General features: G+C 45.4%; 1 protein-coding gene and 1 pseudogene across 1 annotated transcript in view; both read left to right on the forward strand.

The window, feature by feature from the left end:
* Positions 1-2,591: 2,591 nt before the first annotated feature.
* Positions 2,592-2,725, forward strand: LOC144503234 (U2 spliceosomal RNA; annotated as a pseudogene).
* Positions 2,726-6,368: 3,643 nt separating this feature from the next.
* The window catches only part of LOC144502775 (transmembrane protein 132C-like), a 1,024,516-nt gene continuing 1,009,099 nt past the window's right edge, over positions 6,369-21,785 (forward strand). Inside the window, exon 1 of the mRNA XM_078227043.1 lies at positions 6,369-6,453. Coding sequence (XP_078083169.1) covers positions 6,369-6,453 — 85 coding nt within the window. The remainder of the gene's footprint in view (positions 6,454-21,785) is intronic.

Consider the following 21,785-nt stretch of genomic DNA (forward strand, 5'->3'; position numbering starts at 1 on the left):
GATATTTGTAGCTTCATCCATGTCAGAAATCTGTTCAGGGAAAGATGGGCACTGACCACCTTGTACTTTAATAGATCAATTTTTGAAAAAATCAGTCCAGATCAGTGTACAATACCTAAACTGTAAAGATCTCTGACCCGGGATAAAATAACTAATATTGATTGTGCACTGAGCTTCGAACTTGGAAAGCAAAAGGTAAAATTTGTGTCACAGTATCTGCTTTTTATTTGAAGGGTAACTTGCTATTTAAGGCAGGTACATCTTCTCCCTTTCCTCTTTCTAGTGGTTTATTTGTATAATGTACCATGAATGGCCAGGAGACCAGCTAGCTGACCCACTCAGACTTCTGCCAATTATAATCTGAAGCTTCAGCAAGAGATGCAGGAAAGCAATCAGGGGTCATTCTCTCTCTCTCTCTCTCTCTCTGACTTCCTTTCTGATTGGGGAGGGTGTGGTTTCCATTTGGCATCATAGCAGAATGGTTAAAATCAGGAATGAAAACAGAGAATGCTTGAGACAGTCAGCAGGTGAGGCAGCATCTGTGGAGAGAGGAAGTTATGGTTCATATTTCAGGCTTTATGACCCTTTGTTCATACGCACAGAGTCTCTTTACCAGTAGCAGTTGCCAACTATGTTGATTTATTACTTATTAAGTAGGACAAAGGTATTGATTTAGCATTGGTTTCTCAACTTTTCTGGGTGGGAGAGCTCTTATAAATATTCTTCAATAATTTTGATATCCATTGGGAATGCCTCCCCACTTACACAACTGAAAATTACTATAAGGTAGCCAAGCCTATACTGATCTTGCAGAAGGGATTTTTGAAATGCAAACCATTGGCGTCCTTCCATCTATGTAAGATGATAGACCTACAGCAAATCAAATATGTTGGGTAGGGGGGAGCTTTCAGATGGTGCACTTTTGCTGATGACCGCATATGGTGGCAAATTATCAGATAGAGAAAATATATATTTGAGAACTGTGTTTCCAGTATGCTACATGTTGGAGCCCAGAGAGAGAGAGAGAGAGAATTGACAATCTCACCAACTCCCCAAGATCAACTCTTATGATGTCAATGGACCTCAATTCAAAAGCCTCTGCTACAAAACGCCAGGATTCAATACCTTCCTCCCTCACCAACTCACCAAGAAAAACAAGCTACTAAATGTGGTTTATATCAATTCAATGTTCAGTTCTTAGTCTTCACTGGCATTTTTTTTACACAGGACTTCCGAGAAATCATGTTTTGCCATGTGGGGAAACTAATCCTTTGCCACAAAGAACAAACACATGTTCCAATGGCTTTTTCAAGAATTGACTTTGATGTTCCCTATAGAAATGTCCAGGAAGAGATCGCAGCAAGTCATTTCCCCACTGAGGTTCATATATATAACAGTAGGTGGCTAACCCAAGTTAAGAATACAGGCCAAACAGGCACAGAATCCACCCACTCTGAACAGATGGAATTGTGCAATTTAATGTAGGTAAATTTGGCTGTTGAGAATGAATGGAAGATGTTAACGTGTGTATTTTGAGTGGCAAAATGGAAGAACCAGCAGAGGGAACAAAGGAGATCTGTCCTATCTGAATTAACACCGTAATGACATTTATATATTTGTATTCTTGTGAGTCAATAGGTAAGGAGCATTTTACAAAGTATTTAAGGTGTACAGTATTAAATGACAGAATGGAAATACTCAGCAGGTCTGGCAGCATCTGTGGAAACAGAAACAGAGTTTCTATTTCGAGCCCAATATGATTCTTCTTGAGTGCAGGAGTTGTGGTAATTGGATGTTCAGGAGGGTAGTTGGGAGCTGGTGTTTGATCAGGGGTTTGGGACAATAGTCAGAGGAGTTGGGCTAGTCAAGTGGTAGGGCGGAGTCCAGTGGGGGGGAGGAGGGGGAGGGTCAGTATATAGTTACCCAGGAGTTAGAACTTGTTTTAATCCTTCTAATTTTTCCTGAGTAACCACTCTGCTAAGTGAGCCAGAACTATCTGAAGTCTCCGACTTTAAATCAGAGTTTTGGTGGGGTGCAAGGCAGTTGCTCAACGGAAGTTTCCCAGGTAATTACCATGTAGTCAGCATGTGAGGGATGTCTAAGGGGTCCCCCTGTGCATCTTCTGAGGAGCCCCTGGGCACAACCATCCAGAGGCCAGAAGATCTGGACCAATGGAATCACATGATGGGAAAATCCAAAGAGAACATTAAAAGACATTTCTTTAAATTAAGTTGCCTCTTCATGTATCTGAATTTGCCAGTGGTGCAGACACATTCTAATGTAAGTTTACTGCCTTCTGCACGTCTTAATGACATTTAAGACTTATCTGGATAGGCACATGAACAGACAGGGAATATAGGAATACAGGTGGTTGGTTTAGATAGGACAATGTGATTGGCACAGGCTTTGGAGGGCCGAAGGGCCTATTCCTGTGCTGTACTGTTCTTTGTTCTTTATTCTGCAAATAAAATAGTGACAGCATAATAGTGGTGGGAGCACTAACAGTGCATCATGGCTTGGTAGAATGTGCCCCACATCTGTGGCTACCTCGGCATGGTGCTTCCCATAATGAATGTGCAATCAGTCTGGTATTCGCTTCTCAGCCTTTTGGTTAAGATCAAGTATAGTATCTGTTCTTATCAGTTTAATGTACATGCACACCTTTCAGTGACTAGTTTGAGTCGTTCTGGTGAAAGATGGAGAACAGAACACTAAACTATCCTCTTGATCACAGATGGTGTGGTGCAGAGGGACCAAGAAGGGCTAGAAAAAGAATACATATCCCAAAAGGAAGCTACTTTGCACACAACAACCATCCATTAAAGGAATACTGGGGATCTTACTGTTGCAGTTTTCACTCACAAGCACCATAATACACTGCATGGTGACTATATTTCAAACGGACTTTGTTGGCTGGGAAAGACTTTGGAAGGCTTGAGATAGTGAATGCAAGCTCACTGCCCAGGGAGCTGCAGATGTGAGGCCACATTCTGCCAAGCCATGATGCACTGTTAGTACTGCACCCTCCCCATCCCCCCCACTCCCCCCAATTATCCAGACACTGCACCTTCCACGAAACTGGTACCTCTGCACTCATGAATTTGGCGCAAGTTTGTACTGAAGTGTGAAGATGTATACTCGTCATGTGCTTACGTTTAAAAAGAAATTAAAGCAAGAATTTCTACATTCTAGTCTGTGCCCCACTGATGCTTTGATCATTTCGATAATAGTGGGGATGATCGACAGGTAAAAGTGCGTTCAACGGCAGAGTTTGGAGCAGAGGGACACTTTTTCAGAAGAAACGCTCCAGGTATTGAAGTCGAATCTCCGACCTTTCGGGGTGAGTGGAGGGGTCTGTGGTCCTTCCAACCATTGTGGGCGGTAGAATTCGGGAGCTTGCTCTCTGGGCTCTGTGGATACTATTGTCCCTCTGTAATGAGTCACGGACTTCCCTGAACTTCAGTAGTGCATTTGAGTCCACACAGCAATTGTAATGATGTGCACATTTTATGATACGATTACTTTAAAAGGTTTTACATGGCTTTTTAAAAAAAAAGTTAACAACAATCGCAAATGTTCTGCCCTCTGCCTGTGATTAAAGATATTATCGATACTTTATCTGAATTCGCAATTAGTGCATTCTTAAGCGCCCCCCCTCCCCCCAACCAATTCTAGCTAAGGGGTGATCAGTTAATATAAAAAGCAAGTTACTGCGGAGGCTGGAATCTGAAACTGAAACAGAATCTCAGCAGGTCAGACAGCATCTGTGCAGAGGGAAACAGAGGTGGACTCTGAGCGGTGTGAAGGGGTGATCAGTGTTCGGCATGGGATGATGATGCCCAGCCCAGGGTTCATTAGGATATGAGAGAGAGAGAGAGAGTGAATGTGTTAAGGTTTCTGAGGGATGAGTGCAGTGAGACCTCCCCACTAGATGTCGCGATTACTTCACAGTTGCGGACAAGGAGGCAGCGCAGGGACGTGGAGAGGGGATTTGAGCCAATCTAACGCTGAGCCTTAAATATTTTAACAGCAGTACTAACTGCACCACACTGAAAATGAGACATCAATCAACAAACTTCACTCCTAATTGTGCGGTCCTTCAGAATGCTTTACAGAGGTGTAATTTAGCGCATGTTCATCAAAGGGATTCTGTAATATTAAGTACATGTTCTGTCTTAATGTGTCGCCTGTCTGGAAAGGAGAAAGAAGAGGTTTGGTGGAAAAGTAGATCTTATTTTGTGCGTGTTGTACTTAGATTCTAAGAAACCCACGTCCTTCCAACCACCTTGATCTTCGGGATAATTACTGTTAGCGACATTATTATCAGGAATAACCTCTAGGAGCCGAATTCATAAATTAATTTCCAATACGGGGAGGGCAAGCGAATAAAGAGTTGCAATTTACTGGTTACTTTTAATAAGCAGAGGTATTTTAATAGATGGTAAGTCTGGATGATGTTAGGCGCTACACAGCAATAAAAATATATTAATGAATGGAAATTCAATTTGGTAATTAATTTCCCCATTGGTTATAAAATTAAGTTTATCAAATGTTAATTTCGAATTGAAGACGAAATTAATGCGCATTCCAAAAAATAAACTTCAGACGCGGGCAAAGAACTGATTTTTCCATAATTGTGCCGGCGTTTGTTTTTCTTTTTTGGTGAAAGGAGTTTGGGAGTCGACTTTTTGAGAGTTTAGATATTTTTTAAAAGACCCCCCCCCCCCCGCCCCACAAAAAAAACTAGAAAGAGCAAAGGTTAAAAAAAACAGCAGAAGGGAAGAGGAGCTCGAATCAGTCAGGGTAATTAGCTTAAGCAACTTGTGTGTGTGAGAGCAACAGAGTGTCGATGAAGGAAAGGGTTGGATTGAGGAAGGGGCTGGATTGAAGGGTTTCTTAAAGCTCTGACCTAAGAGTGATTTTAACTTGATGGGGATGTGAGAGGAGTGGAAGAGAGCAGTTACAGGTCAGCTTCACAGTGCAGAGGATACCCTTCCTACTGCCATGCAAGGGACACCCACCCATCCCCTCTGCCCCTCTGCTCATGCAGTAGGGAACCCTCGGGGGGCACTCTCCCTGCCCCTGCAAGATTGGGGGGGGGGGGCTCCAAACATTCCCCTCTGTCCACAGTGTCGGGGGGGGGGGGGACCTCTTTCCATGCAAAGTGGCACCCTCCCCTCTGCCGACAAAGGGTGGGGGTATGCTCAGGGGCACCCTCCCCTCTGTCCACAGTGCAAGGGGCACCCTCCCCTCTGCCGACAATGCGTGGGGGCATCCTCCCCTCTGCCCACAGTGCAGGGGGGCACCCTCCCCTTTGCCCACAGTGCAGGTGCACCCTCCCCTCTGCCCATCCAGGGGGCACCCTCCACGCCGCCCACAGTGCAGGGGTCAGTGTCCCCCCTCTGCCCACAGTGCAGGGGACACCCTCCCCTCTGCCCACAGTGCAGGGGACACCCTCCCCTCTGTCCACAGTGCAAGGGGCACCCTCTCTTCTGCCGACGATGCGTGGGGGCATTCTCCCCTCTGTCCACAGTGCAGGGGGCACCCTCTCCCTCTGCCCACAGTGCAGGGAGTACCCACTCCCTTTGCCCACAGTGCAGGGGGCACCCCCTCTCCCTCTGCCCATAGAGGGGACACCCTCTCCCTCTGCCCACAGTGCAGGGGGCACCCTCTCCCTCTGCCCACAGTGCAAGGGGCACCCTCTCCCTCTGCCCATAGAGGGGACACCCTTCCCTTTGCCCACAGTGCAGGGGGCACCATCTCCCTCTGCCCACAGTGCAGGGGGCACCCCCTCTCCCTCTGCCCACAGTGCAGGGGGCACCCCCTCTCCCTCTGCCCATAGAGGGGACACTCTCCCCTCTGCCCACAGTGCAAGAGGGCACCCTCCTCCTCCCTCCCCTCTGCCCATCCCTCTGCCAGACTCCAGAACAACTTCGGCTTGGACAGCGGCCGGCCCCGCCTACTCCCCTGATGCCGACCAATCAGCAGCAAACCCCGCCCCTCGGCTGGGCGGAGCCCCCGGCTCCGATTGGCCGGGCGGTCTGCCAGTCAGGCGGGGAGGGGGCGGGGTGCTGGCTGAGTGAGTGAGTGGAGCATGATCAGAGAGATAAGGCAGAGAGAGGGAGCGCGGAGGGGAGGAGGCGGAGGAGGAGGAGGGGAGGAGGAGGAGAGGGGGGGGGCAGGCTGGCCTCTTCTCTTCTGGGCTCATTCCCTCTCGCTCCTGGCTGCCTGACAACAGTGCCCCGGGCAGAGGGCAGGATTAACCAGTGCCTGCTGGAGTTGCACAGAGAAAGCAAAGCTTTAGCAAGTGAACACAGATAGTTCAAGCTGTCCCATCGGGAAAGATTACAAATCATTCCCGAGGCAACATGCGGACTCTGGGATTTGCAAAGCTGACTACCCTGCGCCCTTGCATGGCTGAGGTTGTGGTTTTTGCCGCATTATTCTGCAATGGTAAGTTTGAAGTTTAACCAAGACAGCAACTTGGCTTTTTTTTCTCATTCGTACTTTTAAAGCAATTGTATCTGACTGCCGTCTACTTCGGAGGTTAAGATTGAAACAGTAATAACTGGAGCACTGTCCCGTCTGCTGGGGAGTAACGGTGTGTACAGTGGGATGGAAAAGCACTTTGCTGGCGGTTTCTCACACTCACAGCTCTCTCTGATCGCTATCGGTTGGGGTATCAGTCAGACTCAGATCCATCCCCTTCCTGATGCCGGCGACACACTGCATCCTCGTCCCCAACAGGGACAAGCTTGGGAGTGACTGCCCTCACTCTACTGAGAATTGGGAAATGCCCAGCTCTGAGCACCTACATTCTTGGCTTATCCTTTATTTTTAAGTGAACCCTTCGACTGGAAAATGTGCATTTTCTTGTACAATTAATCAATCTCTGTCCTCATGCAATGGGTGGAACTCTCCTGTCTGTGAAAAAAATTGAGGAAATTCAACAAACTGTTGATCAGGAGCAAGGAAATCTACGAATGAAATATCCCAACTTTCATAGACATGTAATTCAGCGCACCACTCCAGTTTCACAAGCTTTCCTGCTCCATGCCATTCACCTGAATGATATTTTTCCAAAGAAGAATGCGACCCCAGTTTATCCAGGTTAGACTTTCTTCTGTTGGACAGTCCATTATTTCTGGTCCCCCCCCCCCCCCCGCCCCCCTTAGCTGAACTCCACATTATAATCCCTGTCCACCAGAGGCTGGGGGAATACAGTCGCGGATGGGCTGCTGGGTCAGGTTCTCTTGGAGTTGAAGCCGGCTGCCGAGTCGAGGGAACCGGGGAGAGTATCTCCCATCCGAATGAGCGGTCTGACTCTCTGTGCCCAGCCTGGGAGAGCGGCATCATGCTGACTTGGTGCCCTCGGTCGCTTCCTGATTTCATCTGCTGTTTATGGGGGAAGCTGGCGATCTACAGTGGAAATGTACTGTACTTGTCACCTGGGCAGTTCATCACTTCAGTGAGTTCTCAAATAACTGGAAAAGGTATTACCCCCTAGTACACAATGTCATGTTGTCAGGGATAGGGAAGCCAGCATGTTAAATGGACTTGGAACTTTCTGTTCCAAATTTTTTTTAAAAAAGTTTAGCAACATGGCACGCCCGCCTTAACTTTACACCCTTCGGTTCAAATCTGTCGGGTTATCTCTGCAGCTAAAGTCAACGCGTGTCCACACAGCAATGGATGGATCTAATCAGAACAGTGGAGCTACAAATCCACAGGGTGACCGCTGAGTGAGATTAAAACAAGCTTCTGAGTACACACACACCTTACTGCAACTCCCTCCATCTCTTGCCTGCAGAACCTGAACCTTCCACCCTATTTCAAGGTTAATTATCAGCCATTATTCGTTCGTTTTTTTCGAACGTGGACGTGGGTTTGAACCACTGTCAGCGCGCTGAGAATAGGAAATGTTTTATTGAGGTTTGCAAAGTCCCAGCAGTGTCGCCGACCTCCCCATCCAATTGCGCCTTACAGCTCGTTCTCTCCACCCCACTGACAACCACAACCAAGTGACAGAGAGATCCCACCCTCCATTAACCGACTGGCCGCTAGATTGGAGTCTTAACTATATATATTAGATATCAATTTTAAAATATATATACATTTAACAGATACACTGCATTTTCTGACGCAGCTTCTAACAAGTTTACAAACAAAGTGAATCCCACTTACTGAAATGCTGTTTTATTGTGGGCAGTATTTGCTGCTCACGGGATTGGTGACAGATAGAGCCGGGATAATGCACCCCCCGGTTCAATCCAGTCGACTCTCTGCCGGTGCTGGGAAGGCAGCTCAGTGCTGGGAGGGGCAGCGAGTCAGTGCTAGAAGGGAAGCAATGGGGTCAACTTTGTGTGGGGAGCAATGCAACAGTGCCCGGGTCTGGGATCCGGCTAAGACCACACAGCACATCCTCATTACAATGCTTCGATTTCCACAATGTTCTGATTTTTAACATGTCTCAAAAGTTGCCTTTGGATTTTTTTTCTTTTGATCGTTTCCCAGATAAGGATTCAAGGTGGAGGTTATCCTTGTGCCCTCTTTTTAGGGAGGTTATCCTTGTGCTTTTAACTTAAAATCCAGCACAAGCATTAACACTATCCGCCCCTCACACACACACGCCGACTTCCCGGGTTATTTCTAATGATCCAATGACATATTTTTATGACTAAATGGACAGGAAATTAACTTTGAAATGTTGGTGTGGCAGAAGATGAATGCAAAAGCAATATCAACGTTGGGAACAGCGAAATATTGAAAATACACATTGAACCTAGAAGTACCATCCCCTCCCCCCCATTACAAATAAGCAAGTCCACGATGTGTCCTTGCTTTTCTTTCAACAATATTAGATGGTCAGGGTTGTTGTTGTTTGGGGGGGTGGGGGAGACAGCTGTCCTCTTCCACCCCTCATGCGAGTGTGATCATATGTGTATTGTCTGAATCTGTTACTGACTGGTATTAGGAAAAAAAATAATGCATGCTTTTCACTTATCAAATCCATAACTTGAAGTGGTATTGACCAATTTTGGTGTTGGTGGGTTTGACTGCTAAGTTTGTATATGACCTGTATTTTTCAGAATGTGAGGTTCAGCACTTGGCGCCTCTGTTTATTCTCCTCCGTTGTCCTGTTTGTGGGTCAGTAGGATCAAATACATTTTGCCCAGTAGCGTATTTCGTAGGCTTTGTGTTGACAAGAATCAGTAATTCTGATACCTTTGCCACTTTATGTTTTTTTTAAGATAATGGTACATTTTTTTTCTGTTAATTCCAGTGAAAGATGCCAGTACTGTGGAGCAGAGCAATTTCCCGTTTTGGCAGTTATAGCACAGGTTGCATGCAGAGTGAAGAAGCCCTCTAAATCACCTTGGCAATGCAGCTTAACTCTTACCTCAAAAGAGCAGCACTAATGTGACATATTGAATCATTGTATTCGCTTTGAATAAGATGGTCAATTTGTACCAAATTATTGGGGCTTTTGTTTTGTGGGCTAGTTTCCACTAGGTGGGTGGCTGGGTTTGTCCATATCAATTGTACTTAAGGTGGGGGAAATTGTATCAGCCTGAAATGAATAAAAGTGCTCTGATGAAAGCATCACAGTACTATATTGTAATGCACTTCACCGCCCAGCTTCCAGTGTCTTTCCATAGCTAGAAATACTGTAGACTCTGCACCCTGTGGCCTATTTCTCCTTCATTTCTTCTGGCTGAAGGCTGCAAATGCAAAATAGAAGGCCAGTTTTGTGCAGCCAAAGATAAATTGTTCTTTGAAACTACTTTCAAGCTGTACGGTTCTTTATACAATACAAATTGTAGGAATTAGAAGGACCTTGTGGTGGAATAAATCGATATGGAGTGGACTCCAGATCACCTAGCTTGAGAAAAAACAGCTTTAATGGATAACAATGTGGTGATTTCACTAATATAAAAGGACCTTAAAATGACATTCCTTTCTGATTCTCCATTGAAGAATTAATCCAATTTAAATAAAAAAAAACATTTTGAACAGTAAGCACCAGGATAGGATTTACTTAAATTGTTACAAACTTTAGAGTTGAATCATGCTGTTTAGAGTGTAGAAAACTGCTAAATTATTGAAAGCTACTGCATATATTACAGTTTAATGGATAACGGTTAAGTGCATTTCACTTGTTCCTTTTGCTATATCGGAAGCTACCCATCAGTAGGCAAGAAGGTAAATGCAGGCCAAGAGTGCAAAGGAGGTACAGAACTCGCAGTAGTTACTATCCCAGTCAATATGTCTGCTACAATAGATTCTCTACCTAAACAAACATGCACAAGGTGATGCACATTAACTAGGGAGGCTATGATCGAGGTTTGACTTGTGAAGACAGTCAATGAATTACATTGTGTTAGCAATGGCAGTGATGAATGCAGTTGCCCTGAACTATAATTTTAGGGGAAAGATGATATAGTGGTAATATCATTAGGTTGGTCATTCATACGAATCTCTTGGGGATGAGGGTTCAAATCCCACCAAAGCAGCTAATGGAATTTAAATTCAACAAATAATAAAAATTGGAACTGAAAGCTAATCTCAGCAATGATGATCAATGATTGTCTGAAAAACACACCTTGTTGTCAACTCCTTTAGGGAAGGAAATCTGCCATCCTTCACTGGACTGGCCTACATGTGACTCCAGATATACAGTGGCACAATGGTTAGCACTGCTGCCTCACAGTGCCAGGGACCTGGGTTCAATTCCGGTCTTGGGTGACTGTCTGTGTGGAGTCTGCATGCTCTCCCTGTGTCTGCGTGGGTTTCTTCCGGGTGCTCCAGTTTCCTCTCACAGTCCAAAGATGTGCAGGTTAGGTGGATTGGCCATGCTAAATTGTCCCTTAGTGTCTCAAGATGTGTAGGTTAGGGGGATTATCAGGATAAATATGTGGGGTTATGGGGATAGGGCCTGGATGGGATGCTCTGTCGGAGAGTCAGTGCAGACTGGATGGGCCGAATGGCCTCCTGCTACACTGTATGGATTCTATTTTTCTATGGTTCAGATTGATATTAATGTGGTTGATTCTTAACTGCTCTTTGAAATGGTCTAGCAAGTCATTCAGTTCAATGCCAATTAGGGACAGGCAGCAAATGCTGACCTTGTCAGTGATGCCCACATTCATAGAAGAATAATAAAGTAATACTGCTGGGATATCTCCGAGGTCTGTTTCCCTCTTCTACAGCAGCTACTTCATTTTCTGTGAAATGAAAGAGCCACAATAAAATATATTGCAACACAGAATCAATTTTATGCCATATATACTGTACATTTCAATGTGCTTTGCTGATGTGCTTGCTTCCTCTGTGACAAATTACCACGTGTAAATCATCTAGTCATAGAGGTTTACAGCATGGAAACAGGCCCTTCGGCCCAACTTGTCCATGCCGCCCTTTTTTTAAAACCCCGAAGCTAATCCCAATTGCCCGCATTTGACCCATATCCCTTTATACCCATCTTACCCATGTAACTGTCTAAATGCTTTTTAAAAGACAAAATTGTACCCGCCTCTACTACTACCTCTGGCAGCTTGTTCCAGACACTCACCACCCTCTGTGTGAAAAAATTGCCCCTCTGGACACTTTTGTATCTCTCCCCTCTCACCTTAAACCTATGTCCTCTAGTTTTAGACTCCCCTACCTTTGGGAAAAGATATTGACTATCCAGCTGATCTGTGCCCCTCATTATTTTATAGACCTCTATAAGATCACCCCTCAGCCTTCTACGCTCCAGAGAAAAAAGTCCCAGTCTATCCAGCCTCTCCTTATAACTCAAACCATCAAGTCCGGGTAGCATCCTAGTAAATCTTTTCTGCACTCTTTCTAGTTTAATAATATTCTTTCTATAATAGGGTGACCAGAACTGTACACAATATTCCAAATGTGGCTTTACCAATGTCTTGTACAACTTCAACAAGACGTCCCAACTCCTGTACTTAATGTTCTGACCGATGAAACCAAGCATGCTGAATGCCTTCTTCACCATTCTGTCCACCTGTGACTCCACTTTGAAGGAACTATGAACATGTACCCCTCGATCTCTTTGTTCTGTAACTCTCCCCAACATCCTACCATTAACTGAGTAAGTTCTGCCCTGGTTCAATCTACCAAAATGCATCACTTCGCATTTATCTAAATTAAACTCCATCTGCCATTTGTCAGCCCACTGGCCCAATTGATCAAGATCCTGTTGCAATCGGAGATAACTTTCTTCATCTAGCGGATAGGAAACAGAGGGTGGTGGTTGATAGTAAATATTCATCATGGAGTGCGGTTACAAGTGGTGTACCTCAGGGATCTGTTTTGGGGCCACTGCTGTTTGTAATATTTATTAATGATCTGGATGAGGGTATAGTTGGGTGGATTAGCAAATTTGCTGATGACACCAAAGTCGGTGGTGTGGTAGACAGTGAGGAAGGGTGTCGTAGTTTGCAGGAAGACTTAGACAGGTTGCAAAGTTGGGCCGAGAGGTGGCGGATGGAGTTTAATGCGGAGAAGTGTGAGGTAATTCACTTTGGTAGGAATAACAGATGTGTTGAGTATAGGGCTAACGGGAGGACTTTGAATAGTGTGGAGGAGCAGAGGGATCTAGGTATATGTGTGCATAGATCCCTGAAAGTTGGGAATCAAGTAGATAAGGTTGTTAAGAAGGCATATGGTGTCTTGGCGTTTATTGGTAGGGGGATTGAATTTAGGAGTCGTAGCGTTATGTTGCAACTGTACACAACTCTGGTGCGGCCGCACTTGGAGTACTGTGTGCAGTTCTGGTCCCCACATTACAGGAAGGATGTGGAGGCTTTGGAGAGGGTGCAGAGGAGGTTTACCAGGATGTTGCCTGGTATGGAGGGGAGATCCTATGAGGAGAGGCTGAGGGATTTGGGATTGTTTTCGCTGGAAAGGCGGCGGCTAAGAGGGGATCTTATTGAAACATATAAGATGATTAGAGGTTTAGATAGGGTGGATAGTGATAGCCTTTTTCCTCTGATGGAGAAATCCAGCACGAGGGGGCATGGCTTTAAATTGAGGGGGGGTAGTTATAGAACCGATGTCAGGGGTAGGTTCTTTACCCAGAGGGTGGTGAGGGATTGGAATGCCCTGCCAGCATCAGTAGTAAATGCGCCTAGTTTGGGGGCGTTTAAGAGATCCGTAGATAGGTTCATGGACGAAAAGAAATTGGTTTAGGTTGGAGGGTCACAGTTTTTTTTTTTAACTGGTCGGTGCAACATCGTGGGCCGAAGGGCCTGTTCTGCGCTGTAATGTTCTATGTTCTATGTTCTATGTTCTATCGTCCACTGTGCCACCAATCTTGATATCATCCGCAAACTTACTAACCATGCCTTCTATATTCTCATCCACATATTCCTGTGTTACTCTATACTTTGCACTGATAGACCATCTCTTTGTGTTTGGACCCTGGAATCTTCATAACAGCAGTGAAAGCCTTCATCAGATGCTCATATATGAGGGATACTCCTACTGTACCTCTGAGCTGTGTTACAGATCTCCACTGGGATCTTCACATACTCGATGGTAGTCCGCACTGCATATAACCATTGTTCCGTTTCTTGACATAGCAGATGACGATGCATAACTAGTGGAGCCAGACCACCTTCGGACGTGGTGCCCAAGAAACCATATCAATGGTCTTATATCATTCTCTGTAGGAAAGCAGTGCCATTAAGGCCCATGGGGTAGCAGCTTGTCTTGAGTGCTGGTGTAATACGGGCAGTTTGGGATCTGATGCCTATTATACGCAGCACCTGATATTTAACTCAATTGCCTGCAATGGAACTGAATTTCAGTCAAGATAACAAAGGGCCAATCAAATCTAAAGTTTATTTATTAGTGTCACAAGTAAGCTTACATTAACACTGCAATGGAGTTCCTATGTTTTGTGCCACTGCCTGAGATTGGTTCTACCCTCAAGTCTCCATACATGTCAGAAGGGACACTTGATGATCCAGACCTCAACTTTATACCAAACCGTCAGTTACTAAAAGGTATCTCAACAATTATCCCACCTCCAAAATCCATCCCCCCTTCCAGAGCACCAGTCCACAAAAGGTATCCAATCTGCTCCAGACCCAGGTAGTAAAGTCATTCCCTACTCCCTCACAGAGACACTTACTTTTCCAATCCTCCCAGTTTATATCCTTTTCCGCCTCCCTTAACATGTTCATTTTAACAATTTTCCTCCCACTCACAAATATTGCTGGGATTCTCTTTCCTTACCATGCCAAGGGATTGTTTCCACCTCCTCCCCTGCCCCCCCCCTTCAAAAAATGCTAACATCTTCTGCCTCTTCCCTTCTATTGTTTTGGTCTCCTTATCTGAGGAAGGATCTTCTTGTTCTTGAGGGAGTTCAGCGAAGGTTTACCTGGGGATGGTGGGACTGATGTATGAGGAGAGATTGACTAGGTTAGGACTGTTTTTGCCGGAGTTCAGACAAATAAGGGGGGATCTCATTGAGATTTATAAAATTCTAACAGAACTAGACAGGGTAGATGCAGGAAGGATGTTCCTGATGGTGGGGATGTTCAGAACCAGGGGTCACAGTCTGAGGATACAGGGCAGACCATTTAAGATGAAGATGAGGAGACATTTCCTCACCCAAAGAGTGGTGAGCCTGTGGAATTCATTATCACAGGAAGTAGTTGATACCAAAACATTGAATGAATTCAAGAGGCGGCAAGATATAGCACTTGGGGCGAATGGGATCAAAGGTTCTGGGGAGAAAGCAGGATTAGGCTATTGAGTTGACGATCAGCCATGATCGTGATGAATGGCGGAGCAGGCTCTAGGGGCCAAATGGCCTCCTCCTGCTCCTATCTTCTATGTTTCTATTGCCAACGATTTACTTTCCCCCTCCATTGCTTCAATTTCCCACTCCCTTATCTTTCACTGCCATTCACTTTCCTCCTGTCATCCCCCAAAATTCCCCATCTTGCTATGCCTTTGTTATCCCCATACTATGCAGTGTTTTCTCTTCCATCCCACCCAGTAGCATATGCATCAGAAATGCCCTGATCTTCACCCTAGTGCATTTTCAAACTGGTTGAGTTGCCATCCCAGCACGCTGTCAGATGAAATTCCCATTGTTGCAACACTTCCTACCTATATTACCGAGTGATGGCAATGAGGGTCATTCGAGCTGAAGCAAGGAAAGAGGCGAAGGGCAAACTCTCCCCACCAAACTCTGGGAAAGCAAGACCAAGTGGCAGAAGAAGCCTCGTTATATTGACTTCTTCCCCCAAAACACCAATGTCAACATGAAACACTGGTGGTTGGTGTGACTGGTTTAGTTTCTCATCAGTGAGTGTTCCCTGACTCACCCTATACTTCCTTATCAGCATCACTAACTACTTCTCATGCAGTGTATGCATCTATGCCAGTGTCTTGTTTCAAGCCGGAATGGTGACATTTAGAGCTCTGGTGAGTGGTGCCCTTCAGATTGCGGTGTGACTTGTTTCTCATTGCGGTGTGAAGAGAGCAGATGGTACAAAATGAATAAATAGACACACTTATCCATTTGGCTACGACACAGTCATGACATGTAGTCTTATACACCAATACCGTACATGGACTTGATGCAGTATGTCGTCATGGAGTATCTTCTTCATTCTCCCTTGTTTTTAATGCCTTTTGAGTTCTCCCTCCGAGATAAATCTATGTAGCCTGCTAATAAATAAATTGTTTCACATCTGAAGGTGCACCATCTGTTCCATGCTGCATTCTTCAATTGTCCACCATCTTTATCTAGCATAGAACATAAAACATGGAAATTGAAAGAGCGAAGTTGTCATAGAATCATATAATCATACAGTGCAGAAGGAAGCCATTCGGCCCATCAAGCCTGCACCGACCACAATTCCACCCAGGCTCTATCCCCATAACCCCATGCATTTGCCCCAGCTAGTCCCCCTGACACTAAGGGGCAATTTAGCATGGCCAATCCACCTAACCCGCACATCTTTGGAATGTGGGAGGAAAACAGAGTACCCGGAGGAAACCCACACAGACATGGGGAGAATGTGCAAACTCCAGACAGACAGTGACCCAAGCTGGGAATCGAACCTAGGTCCCTGGCGCTGTGAGGCAGCAGCGCTAACCACTGTGCCGCCCAGTTCCTACCTACATTACCGAGAGACGGCAATGAGGGTTGAAGCAAGTCCATTATTAAAATTCCTTCAAATAGTCCATTCATTGCTTCATTGTGGAGTGGATACCCTGCAGTCTTCACCTGTATTTATCCACATACCCGGAGTATGAGCTGAAAATTAAGCTTCCCCTGCATCTTCTGGAGCAATTCTCCATAGATTGTGTGTGCTGCAAAAGTGAATAAATGACATTTGACTCTGTACTTGTTAAGAGGCTTGTTAGCTGCTCGTGACGTGGTAAAAGCTCCAAATTACAGCAGTGTCATAATTGGCCGCTGTTCTTCATTCTTGCTAATTCAGTTGCTGCCACAGAAGTCATTCATCGCAAGTCCACGTGTTCCTACAGTTTCATTAGTGGATGATTAAAATAGACAGTCGTGCCATTTTATTTCCCCTAAATGCAGGCAATGTTCCATAGTTTGGAAATAGCTATTGACTATAGCAGCAGAGAAACACAACTCATCTGCAAAACATTCCTCTATTTGCTAGTTTTAGAGAAGGGGTTAGTCCATTCGAAATAGGCCAGTTGATGCCAATATTAATATAGCAGACAGAAGAGTTCCGTATGAAAGCTAAATATGGCGGATGTTGGAAATCTGAAATAAAAACAGCTAAACTGGGTGGCACAGTGGTTAGCACTGCTGCCTCACAGTGCCAGGGACCCGGATTCAATTCTGGCCTCGGGTGACTGTCTGTGTGGACATTCTCCCCATGTCTGCGTGGGTTTCCTCTGGGTGCTCCAGTTTCCTCCCACAGTTCAAAGATGTACAAGTCAGGTGGATTGTCCATGTTAAATTGTCCCTTAGTGTCAGGGGGACTGGCTGGGTAACTGCATGGGATTGCAGGGATAGGGCTTGGGGTGGGATTGTTGTTGATGCAGGCTCAATGGTCCGAATACCCTCCTTCTGCACTGTATGGATTCTATGATTCTATGAAATGCTGGATGAAATCAGCAGGTCTGACAGCATCCACGGAGAGAAACAGAGTTAACGTTTTGGATCTAAATGGCCCTTCCCCAAAAGGATCATTTAGCTCTGAATCATTCTCTGTTTCTCTGTCCACAGGTGCTGCCAGACCCTGCTGAGTTTATCCAGCATTTAGTTGTTTTTATCTCAGAGTTCTGTATGATTGTTTTGAGTATTCACTTATTGATCGACAATATTGCTAATATTTTAACATTGCTACCTTCAGTTAACTCTTCCTGGGAACAAGAAGTAAACCTCCTATCCTTGAGCTCATAATAAAGGACAACTAGTCTCCTGAAGTATTTCCCCTCCAATATTACTACATCCAGAATTGATACATGGGATAAAATACAAGAGTACCTCTGAAAGGGGTAACCTGTCCTTCAAAGTGAATTATTTTCAAGTGAATAGTTATCATGGCAAATGTGCTGTTCAGTCATCTGGACTCAAGCATAAAATCTGTTTGGAAATGCACTTGAGGCATCTCCTGAAGTATACATCTGTACTTGATTTATTTTATTCTTGTGAGTATTGCAAACATCATGTACTTGGTAAGAAGTGTTTCTATTTAAACTGTCATCTGTTTTATTCCACTCTTTTCGACAGAAGAAGGATGGCATCCTATGTATTAAGCTTAACTGGTAAACTGCAGTGGTCAAAGTGGTTAGATTTTTCTCTAATTTTCAGTGCTCAATGCACAATGAATGAACCACACAGAATAGAACAAAGGATCTCACTGTGTCTCAGAATTCAGCTGTAAATGAGGTTATCTGAGCAAACATTACAAGATTAACACAAACATGCAGTGGAGTGTGCTGGATGTAAAGGGTAATAAACAGGGATATGATCATAACCATACAATAACTGAGCCAAAGTACTTGCTCCAACATTTATATAGATACCGTGCTGATATAATCTGATTTATTCTGTGTGCCTGTCAGACTGGTGATACCATCACACAGTGTGGGTGTTCATTTTATCTTTAAAGACATGAATGCCAAAAAAAAGATCATATTTGTAAAGGGCATGTTATGGATCATCCGCATCAAATTGGACTTTAAGAAATTGTCTACAATATTCTACTGCCTGACCACAATTCCAAGAATTCTTCTGTTCGTCAACAAACCCATAAATCGCAAACACGTGTTTGTATGGACATCACAAGGGAGTTTCACATGTAAAAAAAAGCCTGGAGTTGTCTTAACCTGTGAGGTTCTACTTATTCTGTGGGTTACATTTAAATCAATTCCAGAAAGATAAATAATGTATGACAGAAAGTTAAACGCATGGTCTGGAGTAGTGCTTAATTGGATTTTGATTCAAGAGGGGAAAGTGCCTCTGAAGCTTTCACTGGGTCAGATAAAATCGGTGCCTACAGCAGATTAGTACACAATCTGTGGAAGGAATGAGCTTGATGGGCCAAATGATCTTCTCGTCCTTCGTTTTCCTTCTGTGCTAGAATTCTGTAATTGAATTTAGCTAATTGCTGCTTTTACTGGTCCTGTAATTAATTCCCACATTATTGGATGCGGCCTTGTATCTAATAGCTGTGGAATAGAAAATAATATCATTTAACTGTGACGTCAAACTCATTTCACAGTACCCGAGTCAGTAATCTATACAGATTACAGCACCATGGTTGAAGACTGATTCCAGAGAATGTTCTACTTGGATATTGAGCTCGATTAAACTGCAACAAAATCTTTTTCATATTGTGTCGCCAGCCTTTCTAGTCTTTCTTCCAGGTGTTGAGTCGGAACAGAAAACCCTGTAAGATAATTTCTCTGTCACTTGTATCAAAAAACATTACAAAGAGGTCTTCTTATCTTAAGCATTAAGAAGAATTCTGTGGAATATTTTTATTTCAACAGCATCAGAAAGTGATCAGGTTAAACTGCTGACCCTGACACTGGGAAGGAGCTAAATTAATGGACTGATCACTAAAAGACAAAAAATGCTGGATAAACGCAGCAGGTCTGGCAGCATCTGTGGGGAGAAACAGAGTTTAAGTTTTGAGTCCAAATGACCCTTGTCAATTGGACTGTTTCTAATTACAGATAGGCAGCACGGTGGCTAGAAATCATAGAAACCCTACGGTACAGAAAGAGGCCATTTGGCCCATCGAGTCTGCACCGACCACAATCCCACCCAGGCCCTACCCCCATATCCCTACATATTTTACCCACTAATCCCTCTAACCTACGCATCTCAGGACACTAAGGGGCAATTTTAACATGGCCAATCAACCTAACCCGCACATCTTTGGACTGTGGGAGGAAACCGGAGCACCCGGAGGAAACCCACACAGACACGAGGAGAATGTGCAAACTCCACACAGACAGTGACCCAAGCCGGGAATCGAACCCAGGTCCCTGGAGCTGTGAAGCAGCAATGCTAACCACTGTGCTACCGTGCCGCCCTGCTGTTAGCACTGCTGCCTCGCAGAGTTAGGGACCTGGGTTTGACTCCTGACTTGGGTCACTGTCTGTGCGGAGTCTGCACGTTCTCCACTTGTCTGCATGAGTTTCCTCCGGGTACTCCAGTTTCCTCCCACAGTCCGAAAGACGTGGCAGCAGTGTACCCGAACAGGCACCAGAGTGTGGTGACTAGGGGATTTTCACTGTAACTTCTTTGCAGAGTTAGTGTAAATCTACTTGCGACACTAATAAACAAACTTTAACCTAGATGCTGCCAGGCCTGCTGAGTTTATCCAGCATTTTCTGTTTTGATTTCCAGCATCTGCAGTGTTTTGCTTTGATTGATCAATAAAAGGCCCTGGGTTGGTTCCCATATACATATGCTGATGTAAATTTAGTGCTTTCATGCTTTTGCTTTCAGGTAATGGCTCTGTTTTACTTTCTCTGAAAGGCATCCAGAGAACTATATATTTAAGGATTTTTTAAAGGAACATTCCTGTGGTTGGGTAGCTGAACCTTACAGATTGCAAAGCACGTGGTGCAGTGCTGAAGTGTGCTGGGTTCAGCAGGACTGGCAGTAGGACCGCTACAAATGGGGTCAATGCCCAAGTGTCAGGGAAATTAACCAGTGGCCTCTGTTGCAAGTGCGGACTTTGAGTGAGGACGGGACTGGGATCACTGAGATGCTCTTCTCTTCAATCAACTTGACAATGGGATCAAATAGCCACCTCGACTAGTGACCAGAGGCTACCTGGTACCTGCGCCTTAAAGGGGAAGCAACATCTTCAGCAAAGGAAACAAAGAGGAGAATTTTTTTCTTATTCCTTGGAAATCAACAAAAGGATGTTGAAGTCACTTGTAATTCAAAATGCTTCTTTTTTGTGGGAACCCTCTTTAATTACAACACTTTTTCACACCAATTGATTGGACAGGTCTCTGTTGTAATTTGATCATGGATCAATAACAAATGTGCTCAGCATTTAAATCCTGATATCAAAGGAACAGTCCAGGATCATTGGGTGAAGAGATTATTCTGGAATCAATAACTATGTAACAAAGAGTTATGGGAGATTAAGGGTATCTAACGGAGGTATTTAAGATGATCAGAGGAGTTGATGGGGTGGGTATATATAGAGATGCAGAGGGAAATTCTTCTCTCCCGCTACGCTGATTTTGTTAACGCAGTGGCCTGGAAGATTTAGGCGGCTCCGGATTAGCGCGATCTGCGCTGGGCGTCCGGCCCCAAGCACATCTACCAGTGCCGGATTTCCGACGCTGTCAGCCCTGTGTCGGAAATGGGAAATGCAGTCCATCATTTAAATGGTATTAGTGGGCCCAGAACTGGAATCTCCGAGGTGGCTACCCTCTCCCCCACCCCCGCCAGGAGTATTCCACTCCAGTGAGGATTACTATAGCTCCCCATTTGTGGGGAGCTAGCGGTCCAACCCCACTGGGGTGAATGGGGTGGGGGTCAATCGGTGCCCCAAGAGGGTCGGGTGGTGGTGCGGGGGGGAGGAAGGGGGGGGGGGGGGGGCAGGGGTGGTGCTCCCTGGGCACTGGCACCTTGCAGTGCCAGCTTGGGCCCCTGGCATGCCCAAGGGGCAAAGTGACAATGCCCAATGCACCTTGGCACTGCCCATCGGTCATAGGACAGTGCCAAAGGGGCAGCGACTAATGGGGGCGGGGCCTGATGGGAGTAGGGCCTATGCGGGGTGATCGGTGGGATGGGGGGATCCCGCTGCCACTCTGCAGTCGGGATCAGTGGGGGAGTGACGAAGGCCAGCGATTGGGGATTGTGGCTCAGGACTTGGTGGGGTGGTAGGGTTGAGGCTGGGCCTGGGCATGCTTGGAGGGCCAGCGATCGGGCCATAGGGGGATCATACAGCCGGCAATTCGGGGGTCGTGGAGCTGGCCCGCGATTGAGCTGGACAGCTATCGGGAGGCTGGCGGACAGGGGTCACTGCGCATGCGCTGATCTCGGCGCTGACAGATTGATGCATGTACATTGGCCCACTCAGTGCATTGATTTTTAACGGGCTCATGCTGGTGCACTCAGCAGTGCACAGAGAGTGGGTGATTCTTCTCTGAACTCCCACTGAAAAAAACAGCATGATTTATTCCAGTTTTCACGCAAATTCAACACTTAGAATTTTTTTGGGAGAATCGCTGCCGCTGTTTTCTCTAGTGGGGAAGTGTGGAACATGGGGGCATAAAATTAGAGT

The sequence above is a fragment of the Mustelus asterias genome, chromosome 13, assembly GCF_964213995.1.
Source record: "Mustelus asterias chromosome 13, sMusAst1.hap1.1, whole genome shotgun sequence".
In the NCBI taxonomy this organism is placed as follows: Eukaryota; Metazoa; Chordata; class Chondrichthyes; order Carcharhiniformes; family Triakidae; genus Mustelus; species Mustelus asterias.